This window comes from Arvicola amphibius, chromosome 10 (assembly GCF_903992535.2).
Source record: "Arvicola amphibius chromosome 10, mArvAmp1.2, whole genome shotgun sequence".
In the NCBI taxonomy this organism is placed as follows: Eukaryota; Metazoa; Chordata; class Mammalia; order Rodentia; family Cricetidae; genus Arvicola; species Arvicola amphibius.
Genome location: NC_052056.1, coordinates 7,322,130 through 7,340,044, shown reverse-complemented (window position 1 = coordinate 7,340,044; position 17,915 = coordinate 7,322,130). Strand labels below are relative to the sequence as shown.

General features: G+C 40.7%; 1 protein-coding gene across 5 annotated transcripts in view; it reads right to left on the bottom strand.

The window, feature by feature from the left end:
- Synj1 (synaptojanin 1) overlaps positions 1-14,904 on the bottom strand; it is a 77,471-nt gene extending 62,567 nt beyond the window's left edge. For 2 of the 5 annotated variants that reach the window (XM_038344742.1, XM_038344745.1), the window contains exons 1-2: positions 14,667-14,787; positions 13,798-13,942 (exon numbers count right to left, since the gene is read on the bottom strand). In XM_038344742.1, the coding sequence (XP_038200670.1) occupies positions 13,798-13,921 (124 nt within the window). In that variant the 5' untranslated portion in view covers positions 13,922-13,942; positions 14,667-14,787. The other 3 variants (XM_038344746.1, XM_038344743.1, XM_038344744.1) reach the window with 3 other exon arrangements.
- Positions 14,905-17,915: the final 3,011 nt, after the last annotated feature.

Below are 17,915 nucleotides of genomic sequence, written 5' to 3'. Positions count from 1 at the left end.
TTTTCTCAGGTTTCAAGCATGAAAATATAGATTAATGTGGTATATTTACACAATGGAATCTACTCAGAGGAAAAGATAATGACATCTTGAAATGTGCAGGCAAATGGATAGATTAGAAAAAAAATATTGAGTGAGGTAATCCAAACCCAGAAAGACAAATATGTATTCACTCATAAGTAGCTTTTAGACATGAAACAAAGAAAAACCATCCTACAGTCTACAACCACAGAGAACCTAGACAACAAAGAGGACCCTAAGAGACACACATGAATCTAAATAGGAAGAAGAAAAAGACAAGATCTCCTGAGTAAATTGGGAGCGTGCAGGTTAAGGGAGAGTGTAGAAGAGGAAAGGGGAGGAAGGGAGGACAGTGGAAACATATGTATAGTACAATAAAAACGATAAAGAAGAAAATATAGGTTCCTAAGCACATAGAGCCACTTTACAAATTAATCTAGCTCCTCTGTATTTTATTACTTTTTACATGTATATTTCAAATGTATCTTCATATCGCTAACACTAATAAATATCTGAAGGCTGTAGTAATATTTTGCTTGTGTTTTAACAAGTAGTCCAATGCCTTTAGTGCCAGCACTAGGGAGGTGGGGACAGGAAAGGCTATGGCTGGGTGGAGAGGAAAATAAAATGGGAGGAGACAGGAGCTCAGTGCAGTCTGAAGATGCAGTCTGAGGGCAGGATCACCCCTTGGTCTGAGCATTGGTAGAGGAAAAAGTCTCTCTAGTGGCTGGCCACACTGCTTCTCTGATTCTTCAGCTTTCGTTCCCTAATATCTGACTCTGGGTTTTATTTATTAAGACCAATTAGAATTCATGCTACAGAGGCTTTCAGATTTTGCCTGCTAGAGAACATGTCATATCAATAAGGTCATAGAACATAATCTTAAACAAGGTAAGTGCAATAACAATAAACACTTATTCTCGTGAAAATATCTTGGAGGCACCAGAGTAATCTGAATGCTGATTACATATTTGATATTTTTAGAACCATTGTTAAATTTCAAATGTCTTGATAATGAGATAATTAGGTTTAATAAACGAATAGAGAGCTCATGGTGCCTCCCTGCACCCCCACCCAGAGTTAAGAGGTTGAGGCAGGAGGCTCATGGGAAGTGCAAGACAAGTACGGCTTTGCCTCAGAAAAGCCGCTAACAACAAAAACTCAGCCCATATCTTTAAAAAACACTGAAATATTTATGATGCATAAAATTCACATCTTCATTGCAACTCTATTATCTAAAAAGCAAATAACAAAACTGGTATGTTATCCTAGCCCAAAACGTTAAGCTACTTATAAATTAAATGGCTACCTAAATTAAGTGGCACTCAAAGGATTGAATTAAACGTAAATTTCTCTAAATTTCAGTGAATTATAATAATTCAAACTAGATAGCAGGGCTACTCAAGAAGGCTGTGCTATTCGATGTAGACATTCTTGTGGCTCAAACCTTCCAGACTGGGATTAGACTGTACTTCTCCAACTGAGCTAGAAGATCAAGCAACAGACTGTGGGTCAATAAAGCACAGAGCACGGAATGGAGTGCCTGTAATCCTGGCATTCCTGAAGTCTGAGAAAGGAGGATTGTGAGTTCGAGGGCAGCGGGCTAAACAGAGAGTTCCCTGCTACATACCATATACTAGGCTACATTATCAAGATCCACTCTCAAAAAGGCAGGGCGTGGGAGTTGCAAATTAGAATGCTGCCCCTAGAATCACAATTTGCCTGTGGTTGCATGGGTGGCAATTTGTGGTCAGCCCATTTACATGCAAACAGCACTTTAGTTTAGAACATCTAGAGGGTACTAGAGATGATATAGTCCAAGCTTCTCATTTTCAGAAGAAAAAGACTAGCAATTATCTGATTCATCCACGATCATATGACTAGCTAGCAGTAGAGTCTGTTCCCATTTCATCACATATAAAACAAAAAAATTATAAAGACTTTTTAATTAAATTATAAAAAACAAAATTAAAATATCAAAGCTACAAATGAAAGATTATATAACCTATAACCTATACATCCAAATACTGTCAACACTTTCAAGAAAATAACCTTATTCGCTCAAAGTATTCAGTGAATGTCTACTGTGTACTAGGTAGGCCTGTGGCAAGATTCTCAGTTCCTGATAGAACAGACGAGGAAGCAAATGCTAAGTCCTAGCAGACTGCCAGGCACGCCAGCAATGTCTGTTAATCCAGTTTCTTCAGCAGCAGGCTGAGATCAAAGGATCAAAAGCTCAAGGCAGGTGTAGGCAATTTAGCAAGAACCTGTTTCAAGATAAAAATATGATGGGGCTGGAGAGATGGCTCAGCGGTTAAGAGCACTGGCTCTTCTTCCAGAGGTCCTGAGTTCAATTCCCAGCAACAACATGGTGGCTCACAACCATCTATAGTGAGATCTGGTGCCCTCTTCAGGGGTGCAGGTACACATGCAGGCAGAGTATTGTATTCATAATAAATCAATCAATCAATAAATAAATAAATAAATCTTTAAAAAATATGAAAGGACCGTGGATGTAGTTCAATGGAAGATGTCCATGGCTCTGGGCTCAGTCTCACAACAACAAGCTAGTTCTAATGGAGTTCTAATCCACTACTAAAGCATTAACATACTGGATCCAACAGTGTCATCCTGCACAATCAGCTCTCGATCCCATGCAGTTTCCCAGCAACTGCAGACAACTAGGCTTCTGACCACATTTTCCAAGAGAATCATTAAATAAGATAGGTCAAGACACATTTCAATGTCAACCAGAGACAAACAACTAACAAGCGCTATTGGACAAGTAGCCAGAATCCACTTAAGTATAAGGTCATCCCGTCTATACTTCACATGTGGTCCACAGGATATTAAAAGACTGTTAGTCTACATTTCAATAAAGCAATTCAATAGGCTGCAGCAATACTATAGTTACTAGAGAACAGGATAACACACAACCCATGATAAGTTCTTACCATTAAGAATAGTTTCTATAAGGAACAGGCCTTCAACAGTAAGTTAGACTTATAAGAAATAAGTCTAACACACACACACACACACACACACACACACACACACGAAGACTATAGAGAAGGAACATTAAAGAGCATAACATTTAATATACAGGAGTACTAACAGAAAATAATCTAATAGGAAATATGTTTGTTTGTTTCTTTTTCCAATTGTCTAGCTCGATTTAGCTGGCAAATAAAACACAAGTCAGATATGGGAGCTCATGCTATAACTCCCAAACTCAGGAAGCTGAAGCAGGAGAATTACCACAATTTAACCCAATGAGTTACAGATCAGACCAGTCTGGACTACAGTGTGACACTCCACATCTCAAACAAACCAATACACACACACAAAGATAAAACACAAATTCTTATTAATAACCTTATAAATCCAAATAAGCAAATCAAAATGCAAAGTGCCTCTTTTCAGTACTGCAGCATTGCTAGCCCAGTGTGACAGTCCATGCAACACTTAGTGTCTCTCTCTCCCTGTGCTTCTTTCACAACGCGCTGCTGCAGACTCCCCGGCAAACAGAAGCAACCCAGTTTCTCTGCTACCCATCACACTGAGTCCAGATTCTTCCTCTTCTAGATGTGTGGGGAAGCCCATCTTCCTTCAGAGGCTGCAGAGCCCCAAGTGGACCGTTTGGCTCTGCCTTCCCCTTTCAGTACACGCCGTTTCTCTATGTCCTCCCGCTTGGGCTGCTGCTAAGGAAAGCACAAGGATCATTCTTGCCTGCTACTCTCTCGTTCGCACCGGAATTCCTTTTCTCTGCTTCTGAACTGATTCATCTTCTTATTTTGCATCACAAAAATTTCTTCATGTTTCTTCTATCTGGTGTTCATTTAACTTCTTAGATTCATAGATTTACAGTTTCCACCAACTTTGGGAAATTGCCTGCTGTTATTTCTTCAGACCCTTCCTTCCAGTCACACATGGACGTTAGGCCACCCGAGGCTGCCCCACAACTCACCCGTGCAACCTCATCACTGGCCTTTTCCCTCGGTGCGCTTCCTTCGGACACTTTTCACCTCTGTGTCTTTAAGCTAGTCCGCCTGTTCTGGGTCATTAAGCTTTTCCAACTAGGCTTCTGGAGTCAGTGTACAATGCCATTAGTCATTGTTATTTCCACTCTGAATAACTCATGTGAGTTATGTTTTTCATGTCTTCAATATGCTCATACTTTACTTCTTGAACATATGGAATATATTTTTCAAGACTGTTTCAATGTCCCTTAAGAACACTAGCATCTGTTTCTACAGACTGACTTTTCTTCTCATTATGAAGTGTATTTGCTGCTTCTTTGCATGTAAACTAACTTTCAATGTGAGTATGGGTTGAATGATATGTACGCATCATGTAACACACAAATTTTGTTTTATAGGTATGTGTATATATCAGCCATATAGATAGAGATACAGACACACAAACATACATATTTCTTAAACTTCTGAGAACAAGTTATTTGAAACTTAAAATTACTAGAAATAATAATTTGGGAGACAAAAGCAGAGTCTTTGGGGTCTTAAATTTTGTTGGTAGGACCAAGGAAGAATTTGGTCTAGAGCTACTTTGCTCCATTAATGCAATAAAACCTCTTAAGCACTCAGTCTGACGTACTTGTCAACATCGGAAACCATTTTGTTCATTTCATTTAGTTTTCTGTGGCTGTTCTCGACAGGAAGCAAAAACTCTTGTTTGTATTTCTGGGCATTTGTGTTTCAGACTCAGAATACAAAGACCCAAGACTGTGTAATAAAATGTCACCTACTGCAGTTTTACTGTTCAAGGGGAGACAAAGCAGTGTATTATTTGTGTTTTAATAAATAAAGCTTGCCTGAAGATCAGAGGGCAAAGCAGCCACACGAGCCAGCCATACAGGTCAGGGAGTGGTGGCTCACACCTTTAATCCCAACTCTAGGAGTCGGAGAGAGGGGCAATATGACTGGGCAGAGAGAGGAATATAAAAAGGGGAGGTGACAGGAACTCACAGGAGTGTGGAGTCTAAGGATTTCTGGAGACAGAATCTTGCCCTTTTGGTCTGCAGATTTGGTAAAGGTAAATAAAATGTCTCTCTAGTGGTTGGCTGCTTTTCTTTTCTTTTCTTTTTTAAAGATTTATTTATTTATTACATATACAGTGTTCTGCTTGCATGTATACTTGCAGGCCAGAAGAGGGCTTCAGAACTCATTACAGAGGGTTGTGAGCCACCGTGTGGTTGCTGGGAATTGAACTCAGGACCTCTGGAAGAGTAGTCAGTGCTCTTAACCTCTGAGCCATCTCTCCAGCCCCTGCTTTGCTTTTCTGATCTTCAGGCTGAACCCCAACATCTGTCTCTGGGATTTTATTATTTGTGCTACAGGGAGAGGCCCTATCTTCCTTCTTTATTTGCCCACAGCAAGGTGAAGAAGGAAATGAAAGCAATGGAACTGCTGACTTGCTCTCCACTTGGACACTTCCTGCTGCTGCTTCACTGTCAGGTCTGGGCTGACTTTTTTAAAAGCTGATGTTAAAGCTACTTTTTACTTTCTATTAAATATGTACATTTCAATTTTTATATAAAAATATCACAATTTTTAACATAAACAATTTTAACATTAACTAAACTTCATCTTATACATAAAAAGTCAGCTCTAAAGTCACTTCTTCCCTCACTTATGTTTTAAAAAGGGGCACTGCAGCTTATCTAAAGGGCAACCATGCTGACTGGCAGCATTTGGAATTTAAAAAAATGCACTGCTTGTCATTGCTGCTTATTACACTTGGCATTCAAAATTTTACAAGCTGACATTCATTTAAGCCCAGGAAACAATCATATTCTTAATGGCCATATTTTAAAATCTAATCATACTTCTATATACTAACAGAGTAATAATTTATTGGCAAAAATATAAATTTATTAATTTCCTCTTTAGAAAACACTACCAACTTCACTTTTAACTGAAAACTTTTCTATAGATTTGCCTTTCTTTTTTGAGAAGGGATATCTAATTTTTTTAAGTTTATTTTTATGTGTTTGAGTGTTGTATCTGCATATATGTCTATGTACTATGTACATGTCTGGTTCCAGTTGAAGACAGAAGAGGGTATCAGATCCCCTGGAACTGTAGTTAAAGATGGTTATAATCTGTCATGTGGGTGCTGGGAATTGAAGCTAGGCCCTCTGGAAAGGAAGCCAGTGCCCTTAACCTTGGAGCGCCTGTCTCTCTCCAGCCCCTGCTGTTCCTTTTGCTCCTCATTTCCTACTCAGGAAACTAAGACCATCACCTCACAACAGCAGAAGCAAATGGAAGGACTTCATTGGAATTTTGGTTGTTTGAGACAGGGTTTCTCTGTGTAGCCCTGGCTGTCCTAGAATTCTCTCTGTAGACCAGGCTGGCCTTGAACTAAGAGATCCACCTGCCTCTGCCTCCTGCTTGAGTGTAGGGATTAATGGCGTGCCGGAGAGATTTAATCCTTTGAAGTCACACTTCCATACCTGGCAAACACGGACAAAGCATAAGGAACAAAATTGAAAGGAATAAAGCATGTGACCACCACACTCCTGAACTGTATGAAGAGACGCCTCGGGGCACTGCAGTGGACTGGGGAAAGGATATTTTAAGTTGGAGAAAACACCAAAGGCTCTAACAGATTTTGGATATCAGGTAAACAATTAGCCTGAGGTGGCCAGAGCTTAACATATGACTGCAGCGGATCCATTCCATGACCCATCCTTTGGGAAGTCAGGGTTCTGGCAGTTCCTGCGCTAAATGACAATTCTCCTCAAAAACCAATACAGAACAGCAGCTCCTCCACAGCTCCATGGTGTGAAGGTTCTCTGTAGCTCAACAAGCACGCACATCCATTAGTAACTGTGGTCATTTATTAAGAAAATACATTATTTTTTTCTTGTTTGCATTATTTTGCTTAAACAGCAACTAGTTATTAGGATTTAAATGTTTACTGTAGTCCCTGCTCTTGGGTCTGAGGCTGGAGGATTGCTGAGTTTGAGGCCAGCCTGAGAAACAAAGTTTTCAGCTAGCTGGGGCTTGAGTAAGATCCCTTTTCAAAAAGTCTTACCGCTTGTGTCTACTTAATAAGCAGATTTCTCAGATACTACTGTGGTCGACAGGCTTTCTACAATACAATGAGACCCAAAGGCACCGTGGAACAATCAGGTTTACAAATCTAGAGCTTTACATTTTGATGGCAGAGTAAACTTCTAGTAAATAAACTACTTTTTCACAATTTTTCCCCTCAAACTGTAGTTCCACAGAAGCATGACAGTTTACATTCTGTGAAGGTATCCAGAATATACTACTGGCTTGGAGTATTATGACTCACACTTCTATAATATAAAGAATTAGGTAGAAAGAAAACTCAGAAGCAGATCCTGGAGTAAAACCAGATCCAGAATTAACTGTTTTGGCTTTGCTATCTATTACGTACAAGACTTGCGCCTGGAAAGGACTCAGATCACACTGTCTGAAAGGCTGAAAATGACAGCACTGGAGGATAAGGAGCATTCATTCACCTTCACCACCATTACACGAGCGTCATCTCAAAAGGGGCAAAGGCTTGACTTTTAAGTTACAATTTATATCATTTCACCCTATCTTTTGGGTTTTGTTTGCTTGCTTTATTTTTGGTGTTTATGTTTTTACAACGTTGGGCACTGAATTCAAGACTTCACATACACTATGTGACCTTTTTCTTTTATATTCTATTTAGGATACAGTTGTGAAATGGATTATTTATTTACTGAAGCATGGGATGGACTATAAAATACAAGGCTGTAAATTTAAGGCAGGTTTATCTGGCAATTTGTCCTCCTATCAAAGTCTGTTTTGGTGTGTGTGTGTGTGTGTGTGTGTGTGTGTGTATGCACTGAACCACACAAAAAGCATTGGTCTTCTTTTATTCTTAATGAATTCATTTATGGTTTAAAAAATTGTACTGCTGTAACAGATCAAGCACCCACACTTGTTATGTATACTGCCCAAGGCAACAGTCTAGCTAATACACTGAACCACTGTTCCACAGACAACAAACTTCAGTGTAAATGACATTTTCTGGATTGATAATTTTAAAAAATGGGTATACTTCCAAAAACATATATATTGTTATCTGAAGATAAAAATGTCTCAAGAAAATTTTCAAATTATAAGAGAAAAACAATAATGAAATAATTTTCTATTTAAAGAGCAGCAATTAAAAAAAAATGTTAATAGTTTCCAGAATAAACAATAGCCAACAGATGCAAAGATTTTTAACCAGTTTTCAGATCCCCAAACACTGTCTTGGCCAAGCTTCTCTCAAACTAAACTCCAGAGATCATTTCATCTTAATTTTTAAGCAAGCAGAATCACAGGTGTGTGCCATGATACCTAGTGCAATTATCTAAATACAGAAAATAAATTTCATAGAAAAACAACAACAGGCAGGCAGTGGTGACATATGCCTTTAATCCCAGCATTGGGGAGGTAGAGGCCACCTGGTCTATAAAGAGAGTTACAGGACATTCAGAACTACACAGAAATCCTGTCTTCCAAACCCAAAAACCGACCAACCAAACAACAACAACAAAAAAAAAAAGGAAAGAAAGAAAAAACAAACAACAACAGGTATTCTGTGGTATATATATGTATATGCATACACACACACACACACACACACACACACACAATGAATGCCATTTGCCACAAAAAGATACCGTCATCTTCACAGTATGGAAGGACCTGGAGAACACAATGTGAAGTGAATAGGCAAGGAAGCGTGACAAACACTAGGTGATATATGTCACTCATTTGTGGAATCTAAGAAAAGTCAGTGTCACAGAAATATGGACTAGGATAACAGTTACTAATGGCCAAAAAGGATGGGAGTGATGCTGGACAGATTGTCTGTGGATAAAAAGTTAATTACATAAGAGAAATGAGTTCTGTTGCTCTATTTACACACCAGGGTAACTATAGCCAATAATAATGTATATTTCAAAATAGCTATGAAGGATTTTGAATGGTTCAAAAACAATAAATGTTTGAGACCATGAATATGCTTAATTACCTTGATCTGATCATAAAGTGCTGTATGTATATAGAGAAATACTACACTGTACCCCATAAAACTATACAAATTATTATATGCCAATCAAAAATTAAATTGGGCAAGAAATGCAGCTCAGTAGTATTGTGCTTGCCCACAACTGTGAATCCTGGGTTCCATCCACCAAGGCAAAAGAAAGAAACAAACAAAAAGATACAAAACATACATGTGTGTGGGATGTGGGTATGTGTGTGTACAGCTGTGCTTGCCTGCGTATTACATATGAAAGTCAGATGCTGGCAGGTCAGATGTGTTTCTCTGTCCCTCCCCGCTTGATTTTTTGAGAAAGCATCTCTCAGAGGCCAGAGCTCGATGTCTCTACTGGCTGACCAGTCATCCCTGGGATCTGCCTCTCTCCAGTCAATACCCAGCTCAAATTTTAAGTTGGTGCTGGAACCCAAACTCAAGTCCTCAGAGTTGCTCAGCAAACACTTTATCCATGGAGTCATCTGCTTAGCCAATATACTGTATTTCCAAACAGACAACTCTGAGTCTGTCAATCTCTAATGTAGGGTAGTCTTTCCCACTAGTGTTAATCATTAACTATGTGCTCCCTAGTTGTGAGAAAATATTGTGCCAAGCATTATGAAAACCTTAAGAAACATGTATACAGTTCCACGTGATATGAGAACACTGTACTGAAAATGTCATGGAAAAACCACCTTTTGATTCAGTCTGAGGGCTTCAAGAAAATGATTAGCTTCATAACACACAATTACAGTATTATAATTCTGGAAACATAGTTATTTTAGATAAAAATCTATAGGTCAAAAAAAGTGACCTGGTAAATATAGCAGTTACATGTATGTTTTTGCTCAGAAATTATCAATTTGATATGACTATGAGAAAGAAGCCCAGGTACCAGTATTTGTGAAATCTTCCCAGATGACTATGTTGTGCAGCTTAGACATAGAAAGCCATTGGCTCAGCACTTCTGAGGATCAGAAGTTCAAGGTCATCTTCAGCTACACAGAAAGTTTGAGACTAGCCTATGCTTTGAGAGACCCTGTCAGAAAAAAACCTAAAACAACAAACAAACAACCCAACACATCAATGACTGATTAAGTTGGCACAAATCTAAAAGAACATGATAAAGACTGGTAAGTCCTACCACTTTGGGAGAACACTGAAACCATCTCCCAGAGGAGGTCACCACTACAGAAAGAGCGGAGTGAGGCCAAGGAGGACCTTGATAGACAGGCCGGGGATTTTAACCTTAAGAAAACAGGGCCACACTTTGATGTACTATAAAAATGACTTTCGAGGACATTTCTTGTAAACTGATAGGCAGGCTGCCCTGAAATTCAGCGGCTGAGAAGAGGGAGGTGAAGAGAACACACCCAGATCTTATGGACAGTTCCCGGAATGGGGCAGGCATTCAAAATTCTGTAGGTTGTTTTAGAAGCCAAACATGCAGGACAACATCTATCTTGGTATAACTCCAAACCAAATGTCAAATTAAACTTTTTGTGTGATGGGCTGTTGCTATGTACCCCAGGATAGCCTCAAATACAAGCTCTTTCTGCTTCTGCCTCCTGAGTGTTGGGGTTATAAATGTTTAATATAACATTAGCACCTAACTAATTTTCTAAGTCAACTTATCTAAAAAGAAAAAAGTTATCTCTTAAAGATTAATATTTTATTATTGCACAGTAGTGTAGCTAAAGGTAGCAATGTCCTATAAGACTAAATAGTTTTGCATGTTTTCACCATAAATGGCAAATGTCCAACCCATTTCAACATTCTATAATATATAAATGTGTTGAAACATCATGTGTTGTAGCCACATGTGTAGTTTTTGTTTTTTATATATCAATTAAAAAGTCAAATAAAATATATTTTATGTGCTGCTGTAGAGTTTATAGAAAACATAACACATACCCAAGAGAGTATGTATCCATTTATATTAGCTTTACAGAGAAAAGCAGTATTCAAACGTTTGTATCCTCTTAGAATTACTTACACAGCTTAAATCCAATGAAGAGAAACAACTGAGCTACAGATATAGCTTGGTGTTAGAGTGCTTGCTTAATATGCAGTACTTAGTTTCAATTACTAGCAGTGAAAATAAGTATATACTGTTAAGATATCTTAATACTATTCCACCTCATAATTAATGCCCCAAATGAAAGTTTTAGAGCCTTTTAAAAATCATTATTTGACATAAAAGATAACTACTGGAGGTTTTAAAAGTATAATTATTCTTAGATTTTTTTTGAACCTTAACGTATGGCAGCAATAACTTAAAACTACAAGTAAATTCATAATTTATTCATAATGCCTTCCCACCGCAATTATGAGTAACCACAATTTAAAAATATACTAGAATTTAAACATTAATAAATCAGGTAATGTCAACCTAAACACAAGCAGTTGAAAGACATGATATTACCAACCAAAGCCCTCCAATCTGAGGTTTTATTTCAGTATTCATTAGTGTAAGTACATCTATAGTATGAAAATGTAGCCTATGTGGATTAACATGGGAGCATGTCATTTTTATTTTATTAAAACATAAAAACCAATTTAGAGTAATAAAGTTTATGCTAAATGTTACTTAACCTTTTTCTTGGATGTATCTAGCCTCATGCCTCTTTCTTCAAACCATGATACTGTATGTATAAAAAATATACACTAAATATTTATATACTGTTATATACTGATCTTTGCTTAAGAGTTGTTCATTATGTCACTATTATTTTCCCCACCAGGATACATTTTACTGTATTAGTCAGGCTACACCTATAAATGCATGGGTTAGGATATTATGTGCTCTACTTACTGAGTCTACAGAAAGAGCAGTAGTTGAAAGATTTATGGCTTATGTTAGTAAATGTTTTTCAAACATTATTAGGTGTATACATGTGTGTATACATACACACACACATATATACACACAGTAATATCACACACACATATATGAGTATGCATGAGAGTATGCATGGAGGTCAGTGGCTGCCATTAGGTGTCTTCCTTTATATTTATTAATTAAATGCACATATATACACACATACAGAGTATTCATGGAGGCCAGAGGTTGTTATCAGATACCTTCCTTATTATGTATTTATTATATATTAAATACACACACACATACACGTATATATAGTGAGAGTTCACATGGCGGTCAGAGGTTGATATCAGATGTTTCCCATTATTGCTCTCCATATTACTTCTTGAGACAGACTCATTGCCTTAGAACTGACAGCCTAGCTGACCAGAGAGTCCCAGGGATCTTCCTGCTTCTGCTTTCCCTCTTCTAGGGTTAGAGGCATGTAGTACCATGCCAGGCTTTCATGAGGATGCTGGGATCATACTCAAGTCCTCATGCTTACAATTAAGCACCCACCCCCAGCCCAAACAGTAATTTTAATTTATAAATATATGACCTATAAACAATCTGAGAAAAATCTATCAAAGAGGGCTTGGGAAATAGCTCACATGGCAGAGTGTTTGCCTACGATGTGCAAAGCCCGTTCAGCCCACAGCACCGCATAAGCCTAGCACAGTTGTGCACACCTGTATTCCTAGCACTCAGGACATGGAAGCAGGGGGATCTGCAGTTCAACAGCTTTGGCTATATCATGAAGGATCAGGCTAAAACAGACTGCTTAAAAAAAAAAATCCTAAGAACAAATAATTACCATTAGAAAATCTGTTTAAAAAAATCATACTTGAGACAACCCCAAACTGGGTTTACCTGCCCCAGTTTTATATTAAGAATGAAGTATGGGGCACATTGAGATATCTCAGCAGGAAAAAAGCATTTGCCACCAAGCCTAATGACCTGAGTTCTATCACTGGAACACAGACAGTAGGAGGAGAGAATCTACTCCCACAAGCTGACCTCTGACCTCCACATGTGCCCCCACTTACACACAAATAATTAAATGTAAAAAAAAGCATGTTAATTAGAATTTCTATTTTCATCCACCTGTCACAAATTAACCCAAACTTTATTTTGTGTGTGATTGTGTGTGCTACAGTTAAGTAGTTCTTTTCTTTAAAAATCAAAATCATTTTTAAATAATATAAAAACAATCGCATATCTCACATGAAACTTTTAGAAACTGTTTGCAGTTTTTACTGAAAATACGAACACTTAGGCTGGAGAAGTCGATCCATCACATGCCTGATCTGAAGCTAACCCACCAACACCACACATGCGCACTCGGCAAGGGATCAGCAGGAGAACACTTGCCTAGGTAACTGAAGTCCTGAGTCTGACCCACCAACACCACACATGCGCACGAGGCACACCAAATATAAAAAAATATAAAATAAAAAAACAACAAAAATAAATAAGGGTTCAAGATAAGCTAATACAGAAACCTATAACAGATAATATTATTGCAAAATTCTGGGCATTACAGATGTCAAGCCAGCTGTCCTACTGGGTTCATGTGATAAGACATAACAGGAACAGTAGTTCACAGAAAGATACTCTTCTAGAAGTAGAACCCAAGAAAAACAAAATCCCACAGGCAAAATCTGCACCTCCTGAACCACCTCCCACAAACAAAAACCTAAGTCTGAGTTTACAGGAAACAAGGTTTCATTCAAATTAAGTCAAAAAATAAATCCATCAGATAAAATTGTGTAAGAAGGCTTCCAAGAATTTTTTTATGAACTGTTGAACTTCAGAGCTACAAACCAAAACATAGATCATAATCAGTTAGGCTAAAACACGTGACTTACAGAGCACAGCCACAGCCCCAGACTCGAACATGAGACATTCTTCCTTATGCCGAGTTTCCACTATGAGGCTGAACGGTGGGGGATCCAATTTGTGGTAGATTCGAAATCCTTTGCTGAACGCCATTCTCCTCTCTTCAGAGAGGCACTGTGAAAACCAAGCCAAGTCAAGCCAGGGGGCTGCAAGGGGTCCCTCCTTGCCAAGCGTGATGGAGGCGGGGGTGGAGAAAAAGAGAAATCTGGGGTGAACCATTTATTCCAAAAAATAAGGCGTCACCAAATTTTTACCAAAAGGCATAAGGAAACGCTTCCAAGTCTCAAGGTACAGCAAGGAAAGGCAGGGTTTTAGCACTGCGGGTACTGAATTGGATACGGTGAATTTCCCATGTTAACCCACAGGAAAAATCTGGAGTGTATTTTCGGTTGGGGTTGTTTATCAGCTTCTAGCTTCACGATCTGTCACTACTGGAAGGGAACTCAGGGGGAACTTCGGGTTGATCCTTGGGCGGAAAAGGCCAGGAGATGGGAGGGAAGGTCAACCGGACTGCCTCAAAGCCCCTGAGGGGGCCGAAGGAAGGCAGGGATTATAGCACCGCGGAATCCCCAGGGCGGCGGCGACGGGCAGGGAAAGCCACGCAGGTGACCGCCGCCTTCCGCCCAGTCACGCAGGTCATGGTGACGAATGGACCCCACCGCGGCTCGAGGGGTTCCGGGGTAGCTGGGGAAACGGAGGCACCGGAGAGTCCAGTGCCTCCATTATGCGCCTCAAGAGATGCCCCGGAGCCTGTGCTGACCGGGTCCTTTCCCTCCCGCGGGGTGACAGCCGCTGTCACCTTAGCCACCCGCCGCCCCGCGGTCCCCTCACCACCCACCGTGGGCCGCCCCGCAGCCGCCTCTAACCGCTCGCGTCCCGGCTGCGGTGGTCGCCGTTGCTCAAGAAGCGTCCACCCGCCCGGCCGGCTGCCGCTGGATCTGGCCGCGGCCGCTCCCCGCCCCCCGCCGGCCGCCTCACCTCTTCCTCCGGCTCCTCCTCCTCCTTCTCCCGCAGCCGCCGCCGCTACAGCCCCCGGTGGCGTCACTTCCGCTCCAGCAGGCCCAGCTCTTCCGCATTGCACCGCTGCCGGGGGCGGAAGGCCCGCCCCTTAGGGTGAAGGGACAGAGCAGTTTCCGCCCACGCGGGGCCGTTCGCCCCAGCCGGGCGCCTGTGAGCCTCTCGGGTCCCGCAGTCCCCGTGACTCATCCGTGACGCCTTGGCCAACGCAGGAGCGGACGGGTCGTACGTCCAGGGAAACCGGCAGAGGGTCCGGCCTCCTCGCGCGGGGGCCCGCGTCGGGCATCGGGACCACCCCCTGCCGCCTCCGCGGGCCCGACCGACCGGGGAGGGCTGGGCAAGGTCTGCCAACCGCGCGGGCGGGCTGGCGCCCCGAGAGCTGTCCATGGTGTCAGGCCCGGGAGACCGCTCCTGACTGTAGGGAGTGACTTCCTGGAACTCCATGCCAGGCTGTGGAAGAGAGCGAGGGAGTCAGCAGCCACCTCAAGGCTGCAAAACGAAACGTGGCTGTCACTTAGTGATGTGCCGATCTGCAGGCCGTGGGATTTTATAGTTAAGGGAATGATCACACTGTTCCATACCGTTTCTTTTTCTCAACCCATCATGCTATTTGTGTTCGGCAGAATTATTCTATTCTGCTTCTATTTCAGAGACAAGAATGGAGGAGAAATGTAGTTAATAGGGCTTTAGGAAAATTGACAACCCATGTTTCTGCTTGCCTTTGCTTTTTTTCTAGCCTCTTCCCCTTTTTGCTGTTTTCCCCCTAAAGCCACAATATGATGCGTTGCACAAAATCAGTTCCTCTAACAGGCTCTATCATGTGACTCAACATTTCTCCATCTTATCGAAGACAAATTTAACCCTGGTTTCAAATACTAAACACAAGCCACTCTACTCAAGGAGAAACACTTGGATTTAGTTATGAGATCTTTTCACTTAGTAGTCCCCTTCGAAAAACTTTTGCTTTTTGTTGTGGTTACAGTAACCACAAGCTTTTAGTGATAATTAAAATGCTGAAGTGGACTGTGATTAGTCATTTTCCTTTCGAGACGTGTCCATTTCAGTTGGGGACAATCCTTTAAAAAAAATGGAAGGCATGAGAACGTGACATCTGTATACACACGAAGGCTCAGGGGATGAGAATGTGACGCCTGAATATGACGTAACAACCTATCGAGCTGTACCTTGCAGGTATCTTTTCTGAGACCAAAAGTCAAAGTCGAGGCCGGTGTGCCACCATGCCTGGTTTATGTGGTGACAAGGACTGAACCCATACCAAGCAGGCATTCTACAGAGGGCATCCCCAGCCCTAGGAATGTACCGTTTTATGACACCTGAAATCATAGTTAAGTGGAGCGATAATCAACCTCTTCACTCAAGAATCTGAGACTATACCATAAACCCTGGCTCCTTCTAATGGAAGACTTCTGGCTATTCTTGGTTTATTTTTGAACTAAGAAAGTGGAGATTTGAACTTCTAGGTTGCAATTTCTTCAAATAAAACTGCAGGAAACAGGATACATTTCTAGTCTTAAGTCAAAACTTACCAAAGTCCTGTCAAAATAAATTTTTAATCATAAACTAAGTCCAGGACTTGAAAAACATACCAGTGACTTTAAAGTCCTTCTTATTGTCCTCTTCCTATTTATTACTTTGTTACAGCATTTCCAAATAGCTGTACACATTTTTAGTCAACTGTGGTCTTTATGAGAGGCTAACTTAAAAACTTCAGTGGTATAGACTTGGTCTGAAGGTTTGCAGAGAAGCCACTGCCTTCTTGGCTTAGAAAGTGAATAGTGAGTGAGGCTTGTGACAAACCATCACAAAATATTCACACCCTGATACCTGAAGCCAGCAATAGGAGGTAGACTTGGCAAAGAAGTCTTGAGGTGGTTTCAGATGTTCAATAGATTACTACGTATATGATGGAGGGCTCCCATTGGATAATAAAGAAACTGCCTGGCCCATTTGATTGGCCAGCCTTTAGGTGGGTGGAGTAGACAGAACAGGAAGAAGGAAGTGAGGTAGATGGCTCAGTCAGACGCCACACCTCTCCTAAGTGAGACAGACCACCATGCCTCTCCTGAGAGAGATGCCAGACGCAATGAAGCTCCAGCCCAAGATGGATGAACGCTAGAAACTTCCTGGTAAGGCACCACTTTGTGGTGCTACACAGATTATTAGATATGGGTTAATCAAGATGTGAGTAAGAGGCAGAAAATAATGGGCCAGGCATTGATTAAAAGAATACAATTTGTGTGTTGTTATTTCTGGTGTAAAACTAACCATGCAGGAGCCGGGTGGGATGAAAAGCAGGCCTGCCCGCAGCTCCTCACTACACGTATATGCAGGAAACCTGTATGAAATGGCAAGTACCCACCCAAAGGAGACAGAGGGGAGTCAGATGCTCACGACATGAAGACGAACGGCAGACTGGATAATTACGACAAGCCAAGAGTAAGAGCCTTGATAGACACAGAGTCCCGGTGACACTTGTTTCCAATTTCGGGCCTTCAGCATTCAAGAATAATTGTTTTAAGATACTCAACTAGTATGTGACAATGATACAGCAACTGAGAATTCCTTTTTAGTGTTCGTTACTAAGCGGTTGAAACATAAAGATCAAGTTTTAAACACACAGTTTTAAACATTCCAGAGTCTTGGGATAGTGTTCAAGGCTAGAACTAAAAGCTAGGATAGGCAGTCTCAGCGTTTATTCTAAGAGTTATTAAAAACATACAGAAAGAATGATTTATGTGACAGGCTTGGAAACACATAGTTCAAGGATCAAATACCTATTTGTGTTTGTTTTAATCCATTGACATTGAGAACAGATGTTTGAAAGTTTAATTCCATTTAGGAGCCCACAAAGCATAACAAAATATTCCCCCAGAATGACCATGTGGAGTTAGGACATGCTCCTGCAAGCAAACTGACGGAGGAAGGAGGGCCCAACACTGTCCTGTGGAATTATCTGGCTTTAAGAGTAGGCACTAGACTGTGAACGGTCTCACTATATGAATCATCTGGAATACTCTAAACTTAGTCATCAGCAAAATACAACGAAGGA